We start from the raw sequence: 21,727 nt of genomic DNA, 5'->3' as shown, positions 1-21,727 counted from the left end.
GGCAAGCTTTATTAGCCCCATTTGATTTTGAAATCCATTATAAAAAGGGATCAGATAATAGTCTCCCTGATTTCCTCACCTGAGAATATTTGAGTTCATAACTGTCATTTTCTCATTTGCAGGATGAGACCTACATTAACACCTCCCTCTAATAGAGGAAGGGGAAGAGGACAAAAGGGAACAAGCAGAGGTACTGTTCTCGCCCAAATGGGCAACAGAAGGCTAATAGCCGACAATATTGCGGAAACTTCTGGTAATACCCAGAAACAGATCACCTATGCTGAATATCTTGCTTTTATAGAAGCACAGAAAAAAGGGGATAATATGCCTCCATCATATTCCAGTGCTCTCATAATTGATGATAATGGGGACACTGACTCATATGAAGAAAACACTCGACGAGAGTTAATAATTCTCCTTGAGAATGATGACCTCCAATGGAAAGAGGAACCTTGGAAAATAATGCAAAGGTATTTTGATACAGCGTCATACGCTACTCCGACTTATAAATATCGGATGCATTATGAAATGGTCCTTTCTAATACAGGATCAGCAGAATTTCAGCATTTTTATCCAGCTAATACTAAGAAAGTTTATAACTTTTCAAAAATTATAATAAAAAAGATCTTTTCTCCAAATGAATGGGGAATAAGTCCGTTAAAGGATAGGGATTATATCCATCCAGAACAAAAGGTTCCAGTTAAATTTAATTATTGGGACTATGTAGAAAGCTTTAATAAAGCTTTTTTATACGAGAATGATAATAAAAAACATTTTTGGTTTATAAAAATATATGCCAATGTTTATAAACAGGGCATTCCAAATTGGTTTTATCAATGGTGGATCCATTATGGTCCAACTGTGAAAACTTTACCAGAACCCTTCAAGAGTTTATATACTGAATGGGTTGATGTTTCTCCAAAAATAATAGATTTGGAAAATAATATTACTTTCTCTGAAGAAATTTCTAATATGTATTTCTTCATTGAGTTCTCCATCCCATGGATCATGAAATGGTCAGTTGAAGTGGGTTATACCCCGCAAAATATGCCTTGCTTAAACAGGATTTTCTATACAAAATTCTGGAAAAAATTACTTCAAAAATCAAAGGATGGTACTATCCCAGTACAAGATTTAATAAATCAGATCAAGACTACTATTGCACATTATAAGGACTGCATTAACTCCAGGCAAAAGGAAGTGCCTAGTCCTTTCGAGCATATTGCTCGAAAAATCCAAATGAAGAAAGGTGCAATTCCCCCAGAGCAGCTTATAGCCACTTACATGGAGGAATTTAAATCTAATTTGATGCAGCATCTTAATATGGAAGCTATGTCAGATATATCAATGGCGTCTGTTGGTCACACCACTGACAATGAAAATGAAGAGGAAGAAGACTATAATACACAAGTCTTAGCAGGGGAATCCCAAAGTCCAGATAATACAGAAGACTTTGAAAAATTTGCGGCTCAATTTCTTAGCCAAACGGAAGAATCTTCCAGCACCACAAAAGACAAGGGCAAGTCACCAATGACGTGAGTGGTGGAACCCGCCACTAGGCGGCTACTTTTATAAAGTGGGAATCTGCTTTAATAAAGCAACTTTAATTATTAAAGATTGTAATAATTATGTTTTCCACTTTGGCCACTTTCGGCCACTTTTCCTTTACTTTCCGTCTTTCTTTTTATTGGGCCACCATGTTGTCGGCCATTTACTTTTTAATTTTGTTGCTTTGTACTCATGATCCGCTATATAAGGATCATTCTTCTCAGTTGAAGGGTAAGTCTTGGAACCTCCAAGCACAAGCTCTCTCCCACTCTCCCCCTTGTAAAAATCTTTCTTACATAATAAAAGTCTGTTTGTACAAATCTCCTTCTGCTGAGCACAACCTTCAACTTTAAGGTATAATTTTTATTTTCTTAATTTTATTTCTAATACAATTCATGTTTAGCCTTATAGGCTAAATACTCCGTTGAATTACGTCACACTAGACTGCTGAGATCATGGTAATAATGCTTTAATGAATCATGATCAACGCCAAAATATGATGCACAAGGTTAGGAAGAGACTGACCCAGGCGGACTGTTCATAACCAGGCGGTGGTCCTGTTGTTAGCCCGTTTAGCCGAGGATGGCGTTTTAGGGCGTTTTTTGGACTTGTTCGGGGCGGAACAATCCCATCGCCAGGGTCGGAAACCTAGTAAAACAGATACCTAGATGGCATCATATGACGGCGCGAAAACGGAGATATACTCCATATTTTCATACGTATAAAAACCCGTAGGTACTAAACCCATTTTGTTAGGACTAGAATAATAGTGACTCTACTCGGGAGAAATCCTGAGTGCGTCCTAGTCCGGCAACAAAGTGAATTGAACACTTACGTGGATTTTCTAAACCAAACCCCCTTTTTATAAGGGGACATTTTTTCTTGAAATTATGATATGAATGAAAGAATGACATTTTTGCGGAAAACTAAACACTTTTTAATAAATAAGTACATTAATCACACATTGAAGCTCGTAGGTCAACCGTATTCTACGGATCTTAAATACTAGGGTGTGTAAAACCTTCCATAGGGGATCACCAGAACTCTTACCTCGAACTGTAGTACGAATGATTTTTTTTTTATTTGGAAAAATCTTTAAACTCGATTTTCCTAATTTTCCATAAATAAATTAGGTGGCGACTCTAAAAATACTAAAATCCAATTAGAGCACCAACAACCTCTTAGTAACTTTTATGCCTTAAATAGCATAAAAGCGAACCATAACAAATACCATATTTAATAAGCTTGTTTCAATGTGATATAAGGATAAAGGAAACATAAGGGAGTACATTATGGAAATGTCTAATCTTGTGACAAAACTCAGGGCCTTTAAGCTTGAATTTCTGATGACATACTTGTGCACCTAGTTTTGATCTCTCTTCCTGCACAATTTAGTCAATTCAAAGTTTCATATAATACCCAAAAGGAAAAATGGACTTTGAATAAGTTGATAGCTCAATGTGTGCAAGAAGAAGATAGACTCAAACAAGAGAAGACTGAAAGTGCTTATTTGGCATCTACTTCTGGAACTAAAACTGCTTCACATAAGCGAAAAAAGAATAAGAATAAAGAAGCAGCAGACAAAGGAACATCACAACCTAAGGATCAAAACAAACAGGACCCCTTCTAGTTTTGTAAGAAGGTTGGTCACATAAAGAAAGATTGTTCCAAGTACGCTGCCTGGCTTAAGGGTAAACTTCTTAACTTTGTTTGTTCAGAAGTTAATTTGGCTATGGTACCTACTGATACTTGATGGATAGATACGGGTGCAACTACTCATATAAGTGTCACTATGCAGGACTGTATAAGGAGTCGAGTGTCAATTGATGCTGAAAGATACATCTACGTGGGCGATGGAAATAAGGCAGTTGTGGAGGCTATTGGTGTCCTTAGAATTTTATTAGATACTAGTGTTTATTTGAAATTAGAGGAAACTTTTGTTGTACTGTCATTAGACGGAACTTAATTTCTATTTCTTGTTTGGACAAATCCGGATATACTTGTTCTTTTGGAAATGGAATTTGTAGTATTTATCAAAATTCTAATGTTATTTGAACCGATAATCTGATTGATCAATTATATAAATTAGACAGTCAAGCCTACTGCAACAATGAAAATCTGCATTCAAGTAATTTTGTGCTAAGCGTAGATTAACAAATGAGAATTCATCGATGTTATGGCATAGGTGATTAGGTCATATTTCAAAACAAAGAATACAAAGGCTTGTGTTAGAAGGAATTCTTGATTCCCTTTATTTATGAGACTTTAAAATCTGTATAGAATGCCTAAAGGGAAAACAAAAAAATATAAGAAAAAATGATGCTTATAGGAGTAAAGAACCTTTAGAGTTGATACATACAGATATTTGCAGTCCATTTCCTATAGCTTCCTGGAATGGCCAATAATATTTTATCAACTTTGTAGATGATTACTCTCGTTATGGCTACCTATATTTAATTCATGAGAAGTCACAATCTTTGGGCGTTTCAAAATTTTCAAAGCTGAAATTGAAAATCAATCAGGCAAGAAAATTAAAGTTGTCAAATCTAACCGTGGAGGAGAATATTACGGCAGATACGATGGATTATGTGAACAACGTCCAGGCCTTTTTGAAAAATATTTGATAGAGTGTGGAATTGTTCCTCAATACACTATGCCGGGAACTCTGAGTCAAAATGGTGTAGCTGAGAGATGAAACCGAACTCTTAAGGATACGGCCAAAAGTATGATTAGTCATTCTTCTTTACCTGATTCACTTTAGGGAGAGGCATTAAAGACTCTAGTTTATATATTAAATCGAGTTCCTAGCAAATCAGTAGTTAATACCCCATACGAGTTATGGACAGGTAGGAAGCCTAGTATTAGACACTTACATGTTTGGGGGTGTCCAACTGAGGCTAGACGTTACAAGCCTAATGAAAAGAAACAGGATTCAAGAACAACTAGCTGCTACTTTGTAGGTTACTCAAAAAGATCTAGAGGTTTCAAATTTTATGACCCCTCAAATAGATCCTTTTCGAAACCGGAACGCCAAATTTATTGAGGATGTTGATTATAGTGGGAGTGATCAAAATAGACAAGTTTTGTTTGAAGAAGAATTTGTTAATATTCCTTCTACAATTACAGTTCAGAGTGACCAGGTAGCTTTACCTGACACCTTTCAGTCAGTAAATCAAGACTTTGACGAAAACTCAATTATACTTATGACACGTCCAAATTCAATTGAGGAAACGTCATCTGTTCAAGTTGATGTATCCTAACAACCTCAAGTTGAAGTGTCTAAAAGAAGGTCTAGCAGAGAACGGAGAAATGCAATTTCGGATGACAATGTTGATTATCTACAAGAGCATGATTTTGACATGGGATCAGAAGATGATCCTATCATTGTTAGTCAAGCAAAATCATGTCAAAACTCTGCTAAATGGATCGAAGCCATGAAAGATGAGATGAAGTCTATGAAAGACAAGGGCATTTGGGATCTTGTCGAGTTACCGCAAAGATAGAAATCAATTAGTTGTAAATGGGTTTTTAAAACCAAACGTGATTCGAAAGGTAACATCGAAAGACATAAAGCACGCCTGGTTGCCAAGGGATTCACTCAGATGGAAGGCATATATTTTAAAGAGACATTTTCTCCAGTTTCATCGAAAGACTCATTTAGGATCATTATGGCACTTGTATCTTATTATGACTCAGAGCTACATCAAATGGACGTAAAGACTGCATTTCTCAATGGAAACATTGAAGAAACGATATACATGGTGCAACCAAAGAACTTTGAGTCTAATGATTCAAAAAACCTTGTATGTAAACTTAAGAAGTCCATTTACAATTTAAAGCAGGTATCCCGTCAATGGTACCGGAAGTTTGATAAGGTGATAACCTCTTTTGATTTTAAAGAAAACACCATTGATCAGTGTATATATCTCAAGTTCTGTGGGAGAAAATTTATTATCCTCGTGCTATATGTTGATGACATTCTACTGGCAAGCAATGATCTAAGTTTATTGCATGAAACCAAGAAGTTCCTATCCTATAAATTTGAAATGAAAGATCTTGGTGAGGCGTCCTTTGTTCTCGGTATGCAGATTCATAGAGATCGTACCAGAGGCATTCATGGACTATCACAAAAGACTTAAATTGATAAGGTGCTCAGTAGATTTGGAATGCAAAATTGTACACCACGAGATACACCTGTGGCAAAGGGTGATAAATTTAGTTCATGCCAATGTCCAAAGTTGTACATATAGAAGAAAGAGATGGACAAAATCCCATATGCATCAGCAGTGGGAAGTCTCATGTATGCACAAGTTTGTACGCCTCCAGATATAGCGTGCATAGTGGGAATGTTGGGCAGATGTTTAAATAATCCCAGAATGGATCATTGGAAAGTAGTGAAACGGGTTATGAGGTATCTTCAAAGAACTAAAGATTACATGCTCACTTATCGGAAGTCAGATCACTTGGAGATGGTAGCGTATTCCGGTTCAGATTTTGTTGGATGTCTTGATAGTAGGAGATCTACATCAGGTTATGTTTTCATGTTGGTTGGAGGAGCTATTTCTTGGAAGAGTGTCAAACAAGCACTAATAGCTTCTTCTACTATGGAAGCTGAATTTATAGCATGCTATAAAGCATCAAATCAAGGAATATGGCTATAGAATTTTGTCACCGGACTGCAAATAGTCAGTGGAATAGAAAAACCATTAAAAATCTATTGTGATAATAAATCTGTTGAGTTATATTCGAAGAACAACCGAAGTTCGTCAAAGTCAAAGCACATAGACATTATATTTCTGGTTGTGAAGGAAAGAGTTCAGAGTCATCTTATGTCAATTGAACATATTAGTACAAACTCGATGATTGGGGATCCGCTCACAAAGGGTTTACCACCTAAAGTATTTCATGAGAATGTTGCTTGTATGGGTGTTGTTAGACTCTCTGATGAGACAGTTTAGTGGGAGTTCGTTATTTTATTTATGTTTTTGACATGTTGAAGTTTATTTTCTGTACAGATTAAAGTTTTGTGAAATTTATGAATTTCATATGTTACTTGATAACTCTGAAAAATAAAGATATTAACTTTCTACTGTGGTTTTGCATGAGGTATAAGAAAGTGATATTGGACTATTCAAGTCATAAAGTAGGACCAACTGGAAATAGACATGATTTAGATCATTTTACATGTAATTTCCGTGTTTGATCTATGTCATTGATTTTGCTAATATATGTGACCATTGATGGGTTTAGTTACGAATATATGTTACGAAAACCGCTTTGATCCTGTATTGGTATTATCGATGGACCAAATTGTTTTGAGATATTTCAATTAAGATAGCAAAAGTTTGTGCACATTAAAGTTTTATCTATGTATGATTGTTCAGAAATATATGTGGTCCAAGTGGGAGATTGTTAGTAATTTTCTATTTATGGACTCACATATTAATAAATTTTACATAGATATGCTATCATGAAAGAAACCCATTTTATGATCTAATAAAGAATTATTATATGGGCCTTCCTAGAAAATATCTTTTATTTCTTTTCATTTATTTTTGGTGGAAATATATGACAAGGTTTGTGTACACTCTACCCTCCCCAGACCTCACTTTATGGGATTTCACTGGATATGTTGTTGTTGTTGGAAATATATGAAAAGGTACTTAAATCTGAAAAGGCACTTCAGTGCCTTTTAAATAGAGATGGTCCCTAAACCAAAAGAGATGCTACTTTTCTTAACTCTCCATCTCAGAAAAAGAACAATAAAAGGTGCACTCTTCAAGGCTTAGAAGATCCTCTCTTTCAATCAATTCTAGTAATGGAACAAGGTTAGTACCAATACTGTTCCAGAATTGTTATTCATTGTCTATCAATTTGCTTGTGATTCCTGGACTGTGTTTTCTATCAAGTGTTTTCTATCAACAAGGTCATTCACTAATTACTTAAAAATTACAGGCTCAACTCATTCAAGTTGACGTATTAATTGGACAAGAACATTGGTAGATTGATTCCGTCCCTCTCTAGTCAAGATGCTACCAACTTTCTGAGAGATGTTAATGCAAAATTTAGTCACTGTTTCAGGGAAGCCAATAAAGTGGCTGATTTTTTTGGTTAAAAAAACTTCAACTGCTGGCAATACTTCCATATACACTAACTACCGAGATCTACCCAGAGATGTTAAGGGCATGATACAACTAGATAAACTTCATATGCCAACTTTTAGGAGAAGGTTTGAGAAATGTAATTTCTTTGTTAGTTAATATCTTATTTTAGATTAAGGATGGAATTTTTTATAGGCTAATATCTTATTTTTGATTAAGATACATTAACCCTTAATAAAAATTGCATAGCAACTAAGTTTTATAAGTATACTATAATTTGGAAGTTATTGTCATTATTTTGTGCTGTATTTAACTTATACATGAATAATGGTGAAAATTGATAAAGATATTTTTCTTGATTCTAAAATATATCATGATAAGTATATAGAAGAAATGATAGAGAAGAAGAAATAAAACAAGAATTTACACTAATCTCATAACTACGTACATCATTCATGCCTTCACATACATTCTATTATTAAACTATTGTTAATTAATGCACATTCTTACCTTAATTAATCAGTTAATCATAATAAACTAATATAATCTATCTATAATAATAATAATATATTAAAAGCACGAAGGACCTTAGAAATGTTGATTGAACTTTTTGCCCTATATTAAAAGAATGCACGGTAGACAAAATAGTCATTCAACAATTATAAACAGATTTTACACAAGACATAATCATTTAATTATTTTCCTTAAATTTAGGATTTTGGAATCAACTAAAATTTTGTATACTAAATACTTCCTTATTTGAATTAGGTTTACACGTTTAAATACTTTTGGTACACAACCAAACGCAATTTGAGTCGGCTACCTAATGACGGCTCTATTGAAAAGAATCAATATATAGACCACTGGCTCAAGATTTCAAAAGCTTAAGTGAAACAGATGTCCTAATGGAAGATGCTGATTAAGGTGATAATTTTCTTTAACCAATTTATTTTCTCTTCTTCCTTTGATCAGCTTGTCATGTTGTAAAATAGTTTTAAATTTTATTTAACAATTCAATCTGAATGTCAATCAACTTGAAACTATTTTATTGCAATGAATTTTCAAGTATTGGGGAGTTTTAGATTTATACGAGCAATGAGAAACAGGAAAACGCGCATGCTTTCTGTAGGAAATTTAGATCTATCCATAAGCAGTACTGTTTAGGACCATTAGGGTAATTAAAGTTCGTGTACAATTAAAATATACCCTCTGTAGTATTTTCCTAGGTTCTCTACATTATAATAAACAAGTAGTGTTTAGATTGTGCTTTAGGTGTTGCTCCAATACACCATAACAATCACCGTTGGTCAGTAATTTCAACCACAGTTCGTTTCAGACTTCCGCTTCTACTACCTAAGAACAAGTAAGTTTTCCGTTTTACGATATACGCAGCTATCTAATTTGTTTTGATTAACACTTTCCTTCACATTCCGACTACAAATTGGATTAATTAGAATTGGAGTTGAATTTACCGTTAAGGTATCTAGATTGTAGGATTTGAATGATTAGACAGTGTTAAATTGATAAGAAAAAGAATTAAAATTTTGAAATGAAGCAATATACACATATTTTGTGATTGACATGATGCACACATGAAACGCATGTACGGTTAAACTAGACTCTACAATAGAAAAAATTGTCATTTACTATTTCCTCAAATTATTATTTAATTATCTTTATAATATTTCACTTATTTTATTTTTTGAAAAGTAAAAAAACCCATCTTTATTTTTGGAGTCTCTTGTAACTTTGACAAATATTTTTTGAAAAAGTAAAAAAAAAAAAAACACCATTATTTTTTGGAAAAGTACAAAAGAATAATAATAGTCGGATGCTTCCTTCCCATTGACATTACTATGATTTGTGAATGCTCATCAATTTGGTAAAGGAAAAAAAAAAAAAACTTTGTTCCGTTAGAAGAGGAAGAAGGAAAGTACAAACATACTAAGTAATGAATCTTTTAACTATTTTTGTAATATTTAAGAGTTTGATATCAATTAAAATTCTGAAAAGGGCCAAATATACCCCTGTACTATTGAAAAAGGGCTAAATATACCCTTCGTTATACTTTGGGTCCAAATATGCCCTTGCCGTTATACTATTGGTTCAAATATACTCCTTCTCCGTTAAGTTGTCCAAAGTGGACATTCAGTCCTACATGGCAATGACATTTGATGAGGTGGCATGCCACCTCAACGCTCCTAACGCATTTTGTCCCTCGCCTCTCTAATTGTTCTTCCACCACTAAAATTTTCTTTACTTCCACCACCATTGCCACCATTAACAAATTTAAATGGGAAGACTTCAGAAGTCATTGAAGACCTAGAATTAAAATCCAAAATTATTCTCGTTTGATTTGTGGGAGGTGCCTTTTTCAACCTTTCCGTGTTCTTGATTTTCCTGGGAGGGCAATATCTTGGGAGTTGGTGGGATGGTAGGTTCGATTCATTGAGCTCTTACAACTCATAAAAATTTCCTTGAGGGTGTAATTGGTGCTAAGGACTTGTGAGAGAATTGATACTATAACAGTAATGGAGTTGTGCTTGGAGTGGTGCCCTAAAGTTTCTATGAAACATTTTGCCTGTCAGGTTTATTTTGGAATGATCGATGCACTGCTGGCTAATGAGATTCTTCCAGAGGAGTACTAGAATCGTTGCATTCTTAATTAACTTTTAAGTTTCACATTTTCTTTTCTGTTCTTGGACTTGCATTGGATATTTGGGACCACAACAGTCGGAAATGTTTGTTGTCAATGGTGGCGGAAGTAAAGAAAATTATAGTGGTGGAAGAACAATTAGAGAGGTGAGAAACAAAATGGGTTAGGGGCGCTGAGGTGGCATGTCACATGGCATCCACCTCATCAAATGTCATTGCCACGTAGGACTGGGTGTCCACTTTGGACAAACTTAACGGAGGAGAGGTATATTTGAACCAATAATATAATGACAGGGGTATATTTGGATCCAAAGTATAACGAAGGGTATATTTGGCTCTTTTCTAATAGTACAGGGGTATATTTGGCCCTTTTCCTATTAAAATTTTGGTTATTAAATATTCCTTTAGTTAAATTGTGTAAGAGTCCTAATAGACTTTAGTTAAAGTTTTACCTTATATAAATTAAACAACTCATCTATATTATTTAGGCCAAATACATAAACAGCCCCCTAAACTTGACACAAATTTCCATTTTGACATTTCAACTCATGCTTGCTCCTATTAGACACCTAAAATATATTAAAATTGTATCTATTGAACACCTCATTGTCAATAACTAAAAACAATATTGTGCGTTTACTTCACACGCTGATGATGTGGCATACCAATGAATGAAATTAAAACATGTGGCATTTTATGTCCAAATATAATTAAGAAATGGGTTTTCGTCCCCTTCTCTTTATTTTTCCTTCTTTCGTTCATTACTGGTAAAAATTATTCAAGGCCATTTTTGTTAAAGCTGCTCACATTGCTAACAACAACATCATGAATAAATACAGAGTAAATAAGTCAATGAACATAGAAAATCGATCCCCTGTAAGAGAATATTTTCCCTGATCATTCTCATTCCTTGAATAGGTTAATATACAGCATTTACAACATAAATGTAGGCTACAAATTAGGAACTAATTTGACTAATATATGCTAACCTAAAATTGAAGATTACAAAATATATTTGACTAAATATTTACATAATCTAACATACTCCCGCAGTCGAAGCGGGAGGTTTACGAACGGTTAGACTGTCCCGAAAATCATCAAATAGTACGCGCGGAAGACCTTTGGTGAAGATGTCGGCAATCTGATAACGGGACGGAACATGTAGGACACGAACCTCTCCACGTCTAACCTTTTCACGAACAAAGTGAATGTCCATTTCAATATACTTGGTACGTTGATGTTGTACCGGATTTCCAGACAAATAAATGGCACTCACATTGTCACAATAGACCAAAGTTGCTTTACGAATAGGACAATTGAGTTCAAGCAACAGATTACAAATCCAACAAGCTTCAGAGACAACATTAGCAACCCCTCTGTACTCAGCTTCAGCACTAGACTTAGATAGAGTAGGTTGTCGCTTGGAAGACCAAGAAATCAAGTTATCCCCAAAATATACACAATAACCCGATGTGGAGCATCGAGTGTCTGGATATCCTCCCCAATCAACATTTGTATATGATAGTAGTGACTGTAGAGAGGTTTTGTATAAGTGTGTACCAAAGTCAATCGTACCTCGAATGTATCGCAAAATGCGTTTTAATGCTTCCATATGCTCGACTTTGGGATCATGCATAAACAAGCAAACCTGTTGGACCGCATATGATATGTCTGGCCGAGTAAATGTCAAGTATTGCAAAGCACCTGCCAGACGACAATACTTTGTAGGATCTTCATACGGGGCGCTCGAAGTGGCACTGAGTTTGCCTTTGGTATCAACTGGAGTGGGCAAGGCTTACATTGTGAAATGCCTGCCCTGTCAAGAATATCCTCTGCATAAGAACTCTGAGACATGAATAGGCTATTTTTGTCCCGGGAGACGACAATCCCAAAAAATAGCTCAACGGACCCAAGTCTTTCATTGCAAATTCCGTAGCTAACTTGGACATAATACCTAGTCTCAGAGAGTCTGAAGATGTAGTTAGAATAATATCATCCACATATAACAAAATGTAAGCAGTATCCTTTCCACAATAATAAGTGAAGAGAGAGTTGTCAGATGTACTATGCGAGAAACCAATGGTTGCCACATATTCAACAAAACGCTGATACCATGCCCGCGGTGCTTGTTTCAAGCCATAAAGAGACTTACGCAAGAGACAAACATGATCAGGACGAGCCGGATCCCGGAATCCCAGAGGCTGATACATATAGACGGTCTCATTCAAATTTCCATGTAAGAAAGCATTCTTTACATCAAGTTGATGAATGGGCCAAGAGTGAGATAGAGCAATAGTAAGAACCACACGGATAGTTGTCGGCTTGACCACCGGACTGAAAGTCTCGTCACAATCAACACCTTCCCGTTGAGACCTGCCATCACCTACAAGACGGGCTTTATGCCTCTCAAAAGAACCACCAGATTTCCTTTTATGCCGAAAAATCCATAAAGACCGAATAATATTAGCATTTGAAAGACGAGGGACCAACTCTCAAGTCTTACTATCAATAAGAGCATTATATTCATCTTGCATAGTATTTTTCCGATTCGGGTCATTAAGCGCACCAACTAGATTCTGGGGAATAGGGGAGAAGGAATTGTTGGTGACACTTAAGGCTTGATTATGGTATTTCAAGTTCGGCTTAAATATCCCATGTTGACTACGTGTAGTCATGCGAGGAGCGGGTGGGGGGGGGGGGGGGGGGCTGACAGGGATGGGGCTGCTGCCGTGGTGGGGGGCTGGCAGCAAGGGTGACAGAGGGGCTGGAAGTAGCGGGACTGCTGGCTGGACCGCGGAAGGATTGGGAAGAAGCTGGCGTGCAGCTGGGGTGCCGGGCAGTGGCGGAACAGGCGACGAGGGAGGAAAGGAGATGGGTGAGCTTGGGTGTTGGGTTGCAGGAGGCGGAGCAGCGGCCTGGTCATACAACAAATGTATTCTCAATGAGGAATTATCATCACCCAAAAACTCATATGAGGTAGAAGATGGACTACTTATTTGTGAAAATGGAAAGGAGTTTTCATCAAACCACACATGCCGAGCTATGATTATTTTTTGGCTCGATAAATCATAGCATTTGTACCCCCGATGATTAGAAGGATACCCTAGGAAAACACACGGAGTGGACCTAGATTATAGCTTATGAATTTGTGTGGACGGAAAGAGAGGAAAGCATAGACAACCAAAGACTCGGAGATGAGAGTAGGATGGATTCTTTTGATAAAGAATATGAGTGGGCGTCTTATATGCTAAGATTTTAGAAGGGAGAATATTGTGTAGGTACGTTTCCATGGCCAAGGCGTGATGCCAATAGGAGGGGGGCATAAATGCATGGGCAAGGAGTGTACGAACAATATTATTGATGGATTTAATTATCCGTTCCGCCTTACCATTTTGGGGTGAGCTGTGCGGGCAAGAAAATCGGAAAAGCATCCTGTTTTGTTCACAAAATTTATGAAAAGGACCATTATCAAATTCACGCCCGTTGTCACATTGAAAAGTTTTGATTTCTTTTTCAAATGGAGTGCGAATGAAAATCCAGAAAGATAAGAAACAATCATAAACTTGGGACTTTGGTTTAATGGGTGATAACGTCCAAATCCACCCTATTAATTAGAATGGGCACGGTCGTATGCAAATATAATTTACCCAACTATGAGTCGGGGTCGAATCCCACAGAGAACAATATGTAGGTGATTTAAGCAGATTAGGAATTATCACTAACAATAGCTATGCCCGAACGCATCAATGGTGGTTTTTGATAAGGTTTTTATAAAATATGGAAATATAAATTCTAATCTAGAAAGCAAGTAAATTGATCAATGGCAACAAGAATAGAAGGAGGGAAACTACTTCTCAAGTAACGATCCAATCTATTTCACGAATTGTAAATACTAGCAAGTTTATGTTATTTAGCCTCGGATAATGACTCTAAATTAACTTCTTCCGAAGATTAACTAGACTACCCAATTGAAGATCCCTCAAGCAATTAGGAGCATTAAGAACACCCGAATATGGCTACAATTGGTATTGCCTATTCCTAGGTCAATTTCCATTAGATGAGGGTTAACGCCCCAAATTCATGTTAATTATCCTATCCCAACTCCGTTTTTCCTCTTCCGAGTTTCAAACAAAGTAAATGGGCGAGTTCAAAGGTTAGCTAATCCCTTGAAAACATTCAAGAACAAGAATAATTAAAATAGCAAAAACTTACTTGATTAAGAACAATGCAAATGAATAAATAAGCACAACAAGAGTGTCAATCTTAATTGTCACCAAGAGATTTCCATCAACAAGGATTAAAAAGAAGAAAGAATAATTTTGTAGGAACCCTAGCCTCCAACTTGTGGGAGCTGCCAAAGATATCTGATGTTTTGCCCTAATTTTCTATTTATATGAACTGGAATGGAAGAAATCGTCAAATCCCAGGTTCTGGTCGAAAATTGCCGAAAATCCTTCAACGCGATCGCGCCATGTGTCTGCGCGATCGCGTGGATGACGTCATCTCCACTCGCTACCTTCAACGCGATCGCGTGAACATTCAACGCGATCGCGTGGACTTAATATCGCACGTGTGCGCGATCGCGTGGGCTTGTAGCGCGAACGCGTATAGTTAATATTGCGCGTATACCTGCGCGAACGCGCAGAGTATTTTTCCACGAATATTTCCAGAACCTCCAGTTATTTCCAGTGATCAACGTTTTGTGCTCTGTTTTGCTTGTTTTCCACACTTAGGCTCTAGGGACCTCGTACTACCTGAAACATGATAAAAACCACGTAAAATGACATAGACTTGCTTAAAAACAAGTAAAACTTATAGTTAAAAAGCATCGATTGTGGCGTAAAATCACGCCACATCAATGGGAAAAGTCCAAAGAAAATTAGTATAATTGTCAAGAAATAAAACATAATATCTGTGACCAGAAGAGCTAAGAACAGGTGAAGTCCATAAATCACTGTGAACAATGTCAAAGGGCATAGTAGTAGTTGAAAGAGAGTCATAAAAAGGCATTTTAATTAATTTCCCCAAAGGCCAAGAATGACAAACATTGTTTCGAGCCTTATTACATTCAATCAAATTACTACTACGTAAAGAACTAAGAATTACATTCCCGGGATGACTTAAACGGGAGTGTCAAATATGAGGAGAGATGACGGTAAAAGCAGATGGTGCGGAAGGCGAGATGGCTCGATAATTTTTGAAGAATGGATAAAGATCACCCGAACTCTCACATCTCATGAGTCCCCGTCCGTAAATCCTTCACAGAAAAGCCAAAAGGATCAAATTCAACAGAAACCATATTATCGATAGTAAATTTACGAACGGAAATAAGGTTTTTGATGAGTTTAGGTGCATGTAAAACATTTTTCAGGTTTAAGGAGGGATTTACTTGAAGGGATGTATGACCATAACCACGAATCGGAATCATGTTACCATTACCAACAACAATGCCATTATTTTTGCTCAATTGATAGTAAGACGAGAGAGTTCCTTGGGAGTTGGGCATGTGAGATGTGGCTCCGGTGTCCATGTACCAATTGTTGTCATCGGGCGGATTCAAAGACATTGTGTGCATAGCTTGATCAATGTCTGTCGGCGCATACCCACTATGTGATGATGAAGCTGCCGAGTAGAATGATTGTGGAGGACGAGCACCGAGAACTCCCTGCTGCGACGGGGCTGGGCTTGGCTGCTGCCAGCCGCGGGGCTGCTGCCACCCTGCGGTGGGGTACGGGCACGATGGGGTGGCCCACGGCTGTGGCCCCCAAGCAACCCACGGTGGAAAATACCACGACGGGGCAGTGGCCCGCTGGTGCTGCAATCGCGGCGGGCTGGTTAGGCTGGGCATTTTTCCGGCTGCCCCCGCCGCTGCTTTGCCCATTTCCGGGGCCACCGCGATTGTTGTTGCGGTTGCCGCCGCTGCGACCGCGGTTGTTCTTCTTTCCATGATTGTGAGAATTTCCTCTATTGTTGAAGGTATTTTCAAAATTGTTAGGCTGTCCATTACCAGAGAAATTATGAGGATTAATATTGTGGGAAACGAGAGCAGCATTCGACCCGGAGTCGTGAATGGTGTCCTCGCCATGGCTGTCTTCCTCAAGTTCGATCATCGACCGGACAACGTCAAAAGATGGGAGAGGAGTACGGTGTTGCACCGTCGTTCGAAAGGTTTTATATTCTTCCGATAACCCTCGCAGAAGACGAAGCAAAAGTCTTTCGTCGGAAACTTTGTGTCCGACGTTGGCGAGATTGTCTGCAAGAACTTTCAGCTTGGTGCAGTATGCCTTCACATTCGGAAAATCCACCAATTTGGTGTTGGTGAATTTTGCATCAAGAGCAAGAGCCCTAGCCGATTTGTTGTCCTGAAAGAGATGAACAAGGCGATTCCAAGCCTCGGCTGCGGTGTCCTCTTGATGAATTATCGTGTTGAGAAGCTCATTCGATATCGTACCATATATCCATTGCCGAACAATGTCATCTAGCCGTTCCCATAGAGCCTTTGTAGCAAGTTTCTCGGCTGCGGTTGTCGGGGGTGGCACGGTGGGGGAGGCTGGAGGTAGTATGTGGTCGATCACCAAGTTTGCTCGGCAATGGAGCTTGAAGAGGGTAGCCCAGTTATTGTATTGGATTCCTTCATTGTCAAGAACAATAGGAATGCATGATTTGATATTAGTGACTGTAGTCGCAGGATGCAACTTGGACACGTTAGCCATGGAGAAGAGGAGGAGGAAGGGCTGAAGAGGAGGAAACCGAAAGGGGGGGGGGGGGGGGGGGGGTCGGCGGCTAGGGTTAGGATGCTAAGGTTTTTAAGAGAGACCTAGTCTGATACCATGTAAGAGAATATTTTCCCTGATCATTCTCATTCCTTAAATAGGTTAATATACAGCATTTACAACATAAATGTAGGCTACAAATTAGGAACTAATTTGACTAATATATGCTAACCTAAAATAGAAGATTACAAAATATATTTGACTAAATATTTACATAATCTAACATCCCCAATTTGCTCTCTGATCCAAAATATGGAAGCCTATCAAATTTCACCTTTTATTATTTTCAATTATGTAAAGACCATATTAGACCCATAAACCTTCTTTGGTTTTCTCCAAAATAATAATGGTAAATACAGTATATGAGGTGAGATCAATCAACTTTTTTTTATGGTATTGATATGATAAAGACCGTTTCTAGCAAGAATCTGTAAGTAAAATTTCAGCTATGTCTGCAAAATACAAGTTGTTCACGCTCAAAAATAAAAGCGAGAATCACTCTTGTGCCAAATCAGCATATTGTGTTTAATAGGAACAATTTAGTGAGGGTTGAAGTGCCTAATAGGAACGAGCATGAGTTAAAGTGTCAAAATGGAAGTCAAGTTTAGGGGAGTATTTATGTCAGTGGCAGAACTAGGATTTGTACCAAGGGGTGTCAAAATATAAAAAAGTAAATATACGACGAAATTAAGGAGGTTCAACACATATTATATATACATAAAAAAAAAAAATTACGTATTTACGCAATGTAATTTTTCGGCGAAGGGGTGTTGGTTGACACCCTTGGATGTATGTCGCTCCGCCACTGATTTATGTATTTGGCCTATTATTTATAGGCTTAGAAGTCTTATTGAACATCATCATATCAATGAAAAAGTATGGCGGCAAAATTTCAAGAAGAAAGAAAAATTGGTATCAATAAATTTCAAGAAGAAAGTAAGCAGCTTCAGGTAATGTTTGATTTCACATTCAGCAAGATCGCTATTGAAGGTTGGTTGGATTTGTTCGTGATCTGCTTTGTTTTACATTTTTTTTTCAGGATGTATGTAAATATAAGTTTATGTGAAACTGCTAACTAATCTATGTGGGTTGCATTGGATTATTTTAAAATTTTGTATATATGCTTTTTATGTATGTTAATATAAGGTTACTGATTTTTTTATTTTGTTTAATCGCAACTGACTATATGGTGCTTTGTGTATTTTACATGCAGAACAACAAAATTATGGAGGCGGTAACTATATGCTGAGAACATACGCACAATATTTTTACTTTACTTTACTTTACTACTATTTAGAAGAGGGAGTTTGGGGCACTTTGGTCATCCTTCTTTCGTCGTCCCTTTCTTAATAAAAAAAAAATATTGTGGGCCAAACCACACAAATTAACCAATATTAAAAAAAAAAAAAAAAAAAAAGGTAAAAAAAATGGAACGCACCATCTCCAAATTCACGGAGAAAAAAAAATGGACCCCATATTAACAAAATCAAGCAATATAAAAAAAAGTGAATCCCATATTAAAAAAAAAACAATGTCAAAAAAAAAAAAACGTGCAGACTTTGTATTCGTAGCAAACACTAATATAATAAAGTTTTAGATACGGAGCACAAATACAATGTTATATTAATCGTGTTTTGAACATTAAAAAAAAAGTAAAAAAGTGGAACCCACTATCTCTAAACTCACGGGAAAAAAAAAGTGGACCCCATATTAACAAAATCAAGCAATATAAAAAAAAGTGAATCTCATATTAAAAAAACAAACAATGTAAAAAAAAAACGTGCAAACTAATAATGTCCAAAAGGGTGGGCCCCATATTAAACAACACCAAGCAATATAAAAAATGGACCCCAGATTAACAAAATCAAGCAATATCAAAAAAAAAAAAAAAAGTGAACCCCATATTAAAAAAAAATAATGTAAAAAAAAAAACAGAATTTGTATTCGTAGTAAACACTAATTTCCAAAGTATCTCATTAAGTCAATAATGATGGATTCATTGCCACGTGCGTATCAATCCATTAGTGGGAGCAAATGAAACTGTTTTTCTTCGAAAAGTTAAGTAGTCAAACCATACATTTTTTTTTTTTATATTAGCTTGAGATCTAATCTAGATATTAAACTGTTGTATTTGCTATTCCGCCATGTCATTTATTTATTATGTTCACTAAAATAAATATACTTAAATATTTATATTTTAAAATAAGATAGAATAATGTGAAAAGAGATTAATGTCGTAAAAAAAATATATCAAATAGAGATCAAATAATGAATAAGGTAAATTGGTCAAATTATAATTCTAATCGACGTTTTCTTAAAAAACCATGCAAAAGACAACATGACAAGTAAAATGAGCTAAACCGAGAATATTTACCAAAAATTAAAAAATAGTATTTCATCATTTAAATAGAAAATCAATTTCTACTTTGTTTCGTTTTAAACATGTAAAATTAATTTAATAATTTGAATTAGAATTATCCAAATAAAAATTTGATAAAAAAATAATAAGTATTTTACACCTTTAAATTAATTGAATTAAAATTGAAAGTATCAACTGATGCTTAAATATTGCTATTGTTTTATCTCAAAGAGAGGAAAATAGTTTCCTTTTAAACAAGTCTTCTCTTTTAAAAAATATTAATAAATTTGCCGATTTTGTATTCGTAGCAAACATTAATATAATAAAATTTTAGATACGGAGCACAAACTATAATGTTATATTAATCGTGTTTTGAACATAATATATAGTCTATATATATATATATATATATATATATATATATTCACTATTCAAAGATAACTACATACACATAGATGCACTATAATCTAAAGTGTTGGGCCCGTGCGCAGCACGGGCCTAGGCCGTCTAGTCTATTATATATAAGTGGCTAAGGAGGACTAACACCGCATCAAATGCTTGTACCAAAAGCTTTACAAATTGTACACGCAATGAATGCTTGTACCAAAAGCTATATAACTTGTATACTTTACTCAACTACTTTTTATCCCACGTGAACATATGTCATATTACTTACACCCTCCATTCCAAAATAAGTGTCTCTTTTAGCTCATGCACACCCCTTAAGAAATTGCTCACTCCTAGAAAATTAGAAGTGTTTTTACCAACTTACCCCTAATTAATGCTTAGGAAAAAAAAAGTTATTTAATGATTCTTGATAATAAATAAGGGTAAGTTTTGAATAATAGAATTAATTTCTTCTTGAAATCCTAAAGTGACACTTATTTTGGAACAAAATAAAAAGCCTAAAAAGACACTCATGTATAGACATATGCAGTTCAATTTTAATTCTCCTACACAAATTTATTTTCTCCGTACACTTTTACTTGTTCACTTGTTACTTTTCACGTTCTTTAAGAATTAATAAATCTCAAGTGGATATATGTCATAGTACTGAATATTTATTCTCTTCTCATGTATACACGTGTGCACTTCAATTTTAATTCTCCGACATATATTTATTTCCTCCATGCACTTTTACTTGTTCACTTTTGACTTTTCACATTCTTGCTGAGTATTTATTCTCTTCTCATGTATACATGTATGCACTTCAATTTTAATTCTCCGACACATATTTATTTCCTCCGTGCACTTTTGACTTTTCACGTTCTTTAAGAATTAATAAATGAAGTACTCCCTCCGTTCCATATTACTTGACTTTTTTACGTTCTTTAAGAATTAATAAATGAAGTACTTTCTCCGTCCCATATTACTTGGCCACATTAAACACCCAAGGTGGATGAACACAGCAACAATAAGTTGTATGAAAAGCAATTGAAATTGTACGCTCAATAGGGACTAACATGTGTACATTTCAGAAGTTTAAAATTAATACTATCTCTTGAGTGTTTACTTTTTAAGTCTCCACGTGTCCACAATGTCTCAATTGTCCTTTCATTTCCTTCATTTGACATATACTCCCTCGGTCTCAATTTAAGTGTCTACGTTTGACCAGACACGGAGTTTAAGAAATAAAGATAGACTTTTGAATCTTGTGGTTCTAAATTAAAAATGTGTCTAATATAATAAAATATTCTTTGAATCTTGTGATTATAAACTTGACATGTATGATATTTGAATTGTCAACTTACCAAATATAAAAAGAGGCAAACATAACCAAAATAAGATAAATTTTAACAACAATTGAGAAATTAAAGGGAAAAATAAGAGGAAATGAAAAAAAAATATGGAGACTCACTAAGGAGAATCGCAGTATACTTTGCAAAATATACAAACCATAAAGACTGACTAAATTGAGTAATCAAATTAATCATGTTGGGCCCCGTACATCGCACAAGCATAATTTGCTAGTACGAATTAATATGAGAAAAGCGTTACTTTTTTACCAAGACGATGTAAGTAAACTTCTATATGCAAGTTACTGAACCTGATCAACTTCCCCTTGTGGAACAAGGCTGCTATATGCAAGCTGTTATGGGCAGTAGCAAAGAAGAAGGAAAGGCTATGGGTTATGTGGATCCATTCCTACTACATAAAAGGAAGGGATTTAAATCAAGTTCCTACACCAAAGCAAGCTAGTCGGGTAGTGCGAAAGATTTTTGATGCTAGACACTGGGGGGACGCGGGTGTGGACTGGAGAATCAGACTAGAACATGCTGCTGCCCAGGGGA

The 21,727-nt window shown here is 36.0% G+C and overlaps 2 protein-coding genes across 2 annotated transcripts; one reads left to right on the top strand and one right to left on the bottom strand.

The window, feature by feature from the left end:
- The first annotated feature begins 5,807 nt into the window (after positions 1-5,807).
- LOC132637836 (secreted RxLR effector protein 161-like) lies at positions 5,808-6,209 on the top strand. The gene has a single exon (XM_060354866.1). The coding sequence runs from the start codon at positions 5,808-5,810 to the stop codon at positions 6,207-6,209; it is 402 nt and encodes a 133-aa protein (XP_060210849.1).
- A 3,641-nt stretch (positions 6,210-9,850) lies between these two features.
- Positions 9,851-17,017, bottom strand: LOC132637835 (uncharacterized). The gene is made up of 2 exons (XM_060354865.1): positions 16,312-17,017; positions 9,851-9,951 (listed from the first exon to the last, which is right to left on the bottom strand). The coding sequence occupies exons 1-2, from the start codon at positions 17,015-17,017 to the stop codon at positions 9,851-9,853; spliced, it is 807 nt and encodes a 268-aa protein (XP_060210848.1).
- Between the last annotated feature and the right edge of the window lie 4,710 nt (positions 17,018-21,727).

The sequence above is a fragment of the Lycium barbarum genome, chromosome 4 (assembly GCF_019175385.1).
Source record: "Lycium barbarum isolate Lr01 chromosome 4, ASM1917538v2, whole genome shotgun sequence".
Lineage (NCBI taxonomy): Eukaryota > Viridiplantae > Streptophyta > Magnoliopsida > Solanales > Solanaceae > Lycium > Lycium barbarum.
Note: the sequence above shows the minus strand (reverse complement) of the source record. Positions and strands in the feature narration are given on the sequence as shown.

What these genes read in the sequence shown, in the direction of transcription:
- LOC132637836 (XM_060354866.1), top strand. Translation starts at nt 5,808, where the DNA reads ATGGACAAAATCCCATATGCATCAGCAGTGGGAAGTCTCATGTATGCA.
- LOC132637835 (XM_060354865.1), bottom strand. Translation starts at nt 17,017, where the DNA reads ATGGCTAACGTGTCCAAGTTGCATCCTGCGACTACAGTCACTAATATC. An exon ending in TAATCCTCATAATTTCTCTG is followed by an intron (nt 9,952 to 16,311) that starts GTAATGGACAGC and finishes TGACTTCTGAAG; the next exon opens with TCTTCCCATTTAAATTTGTT.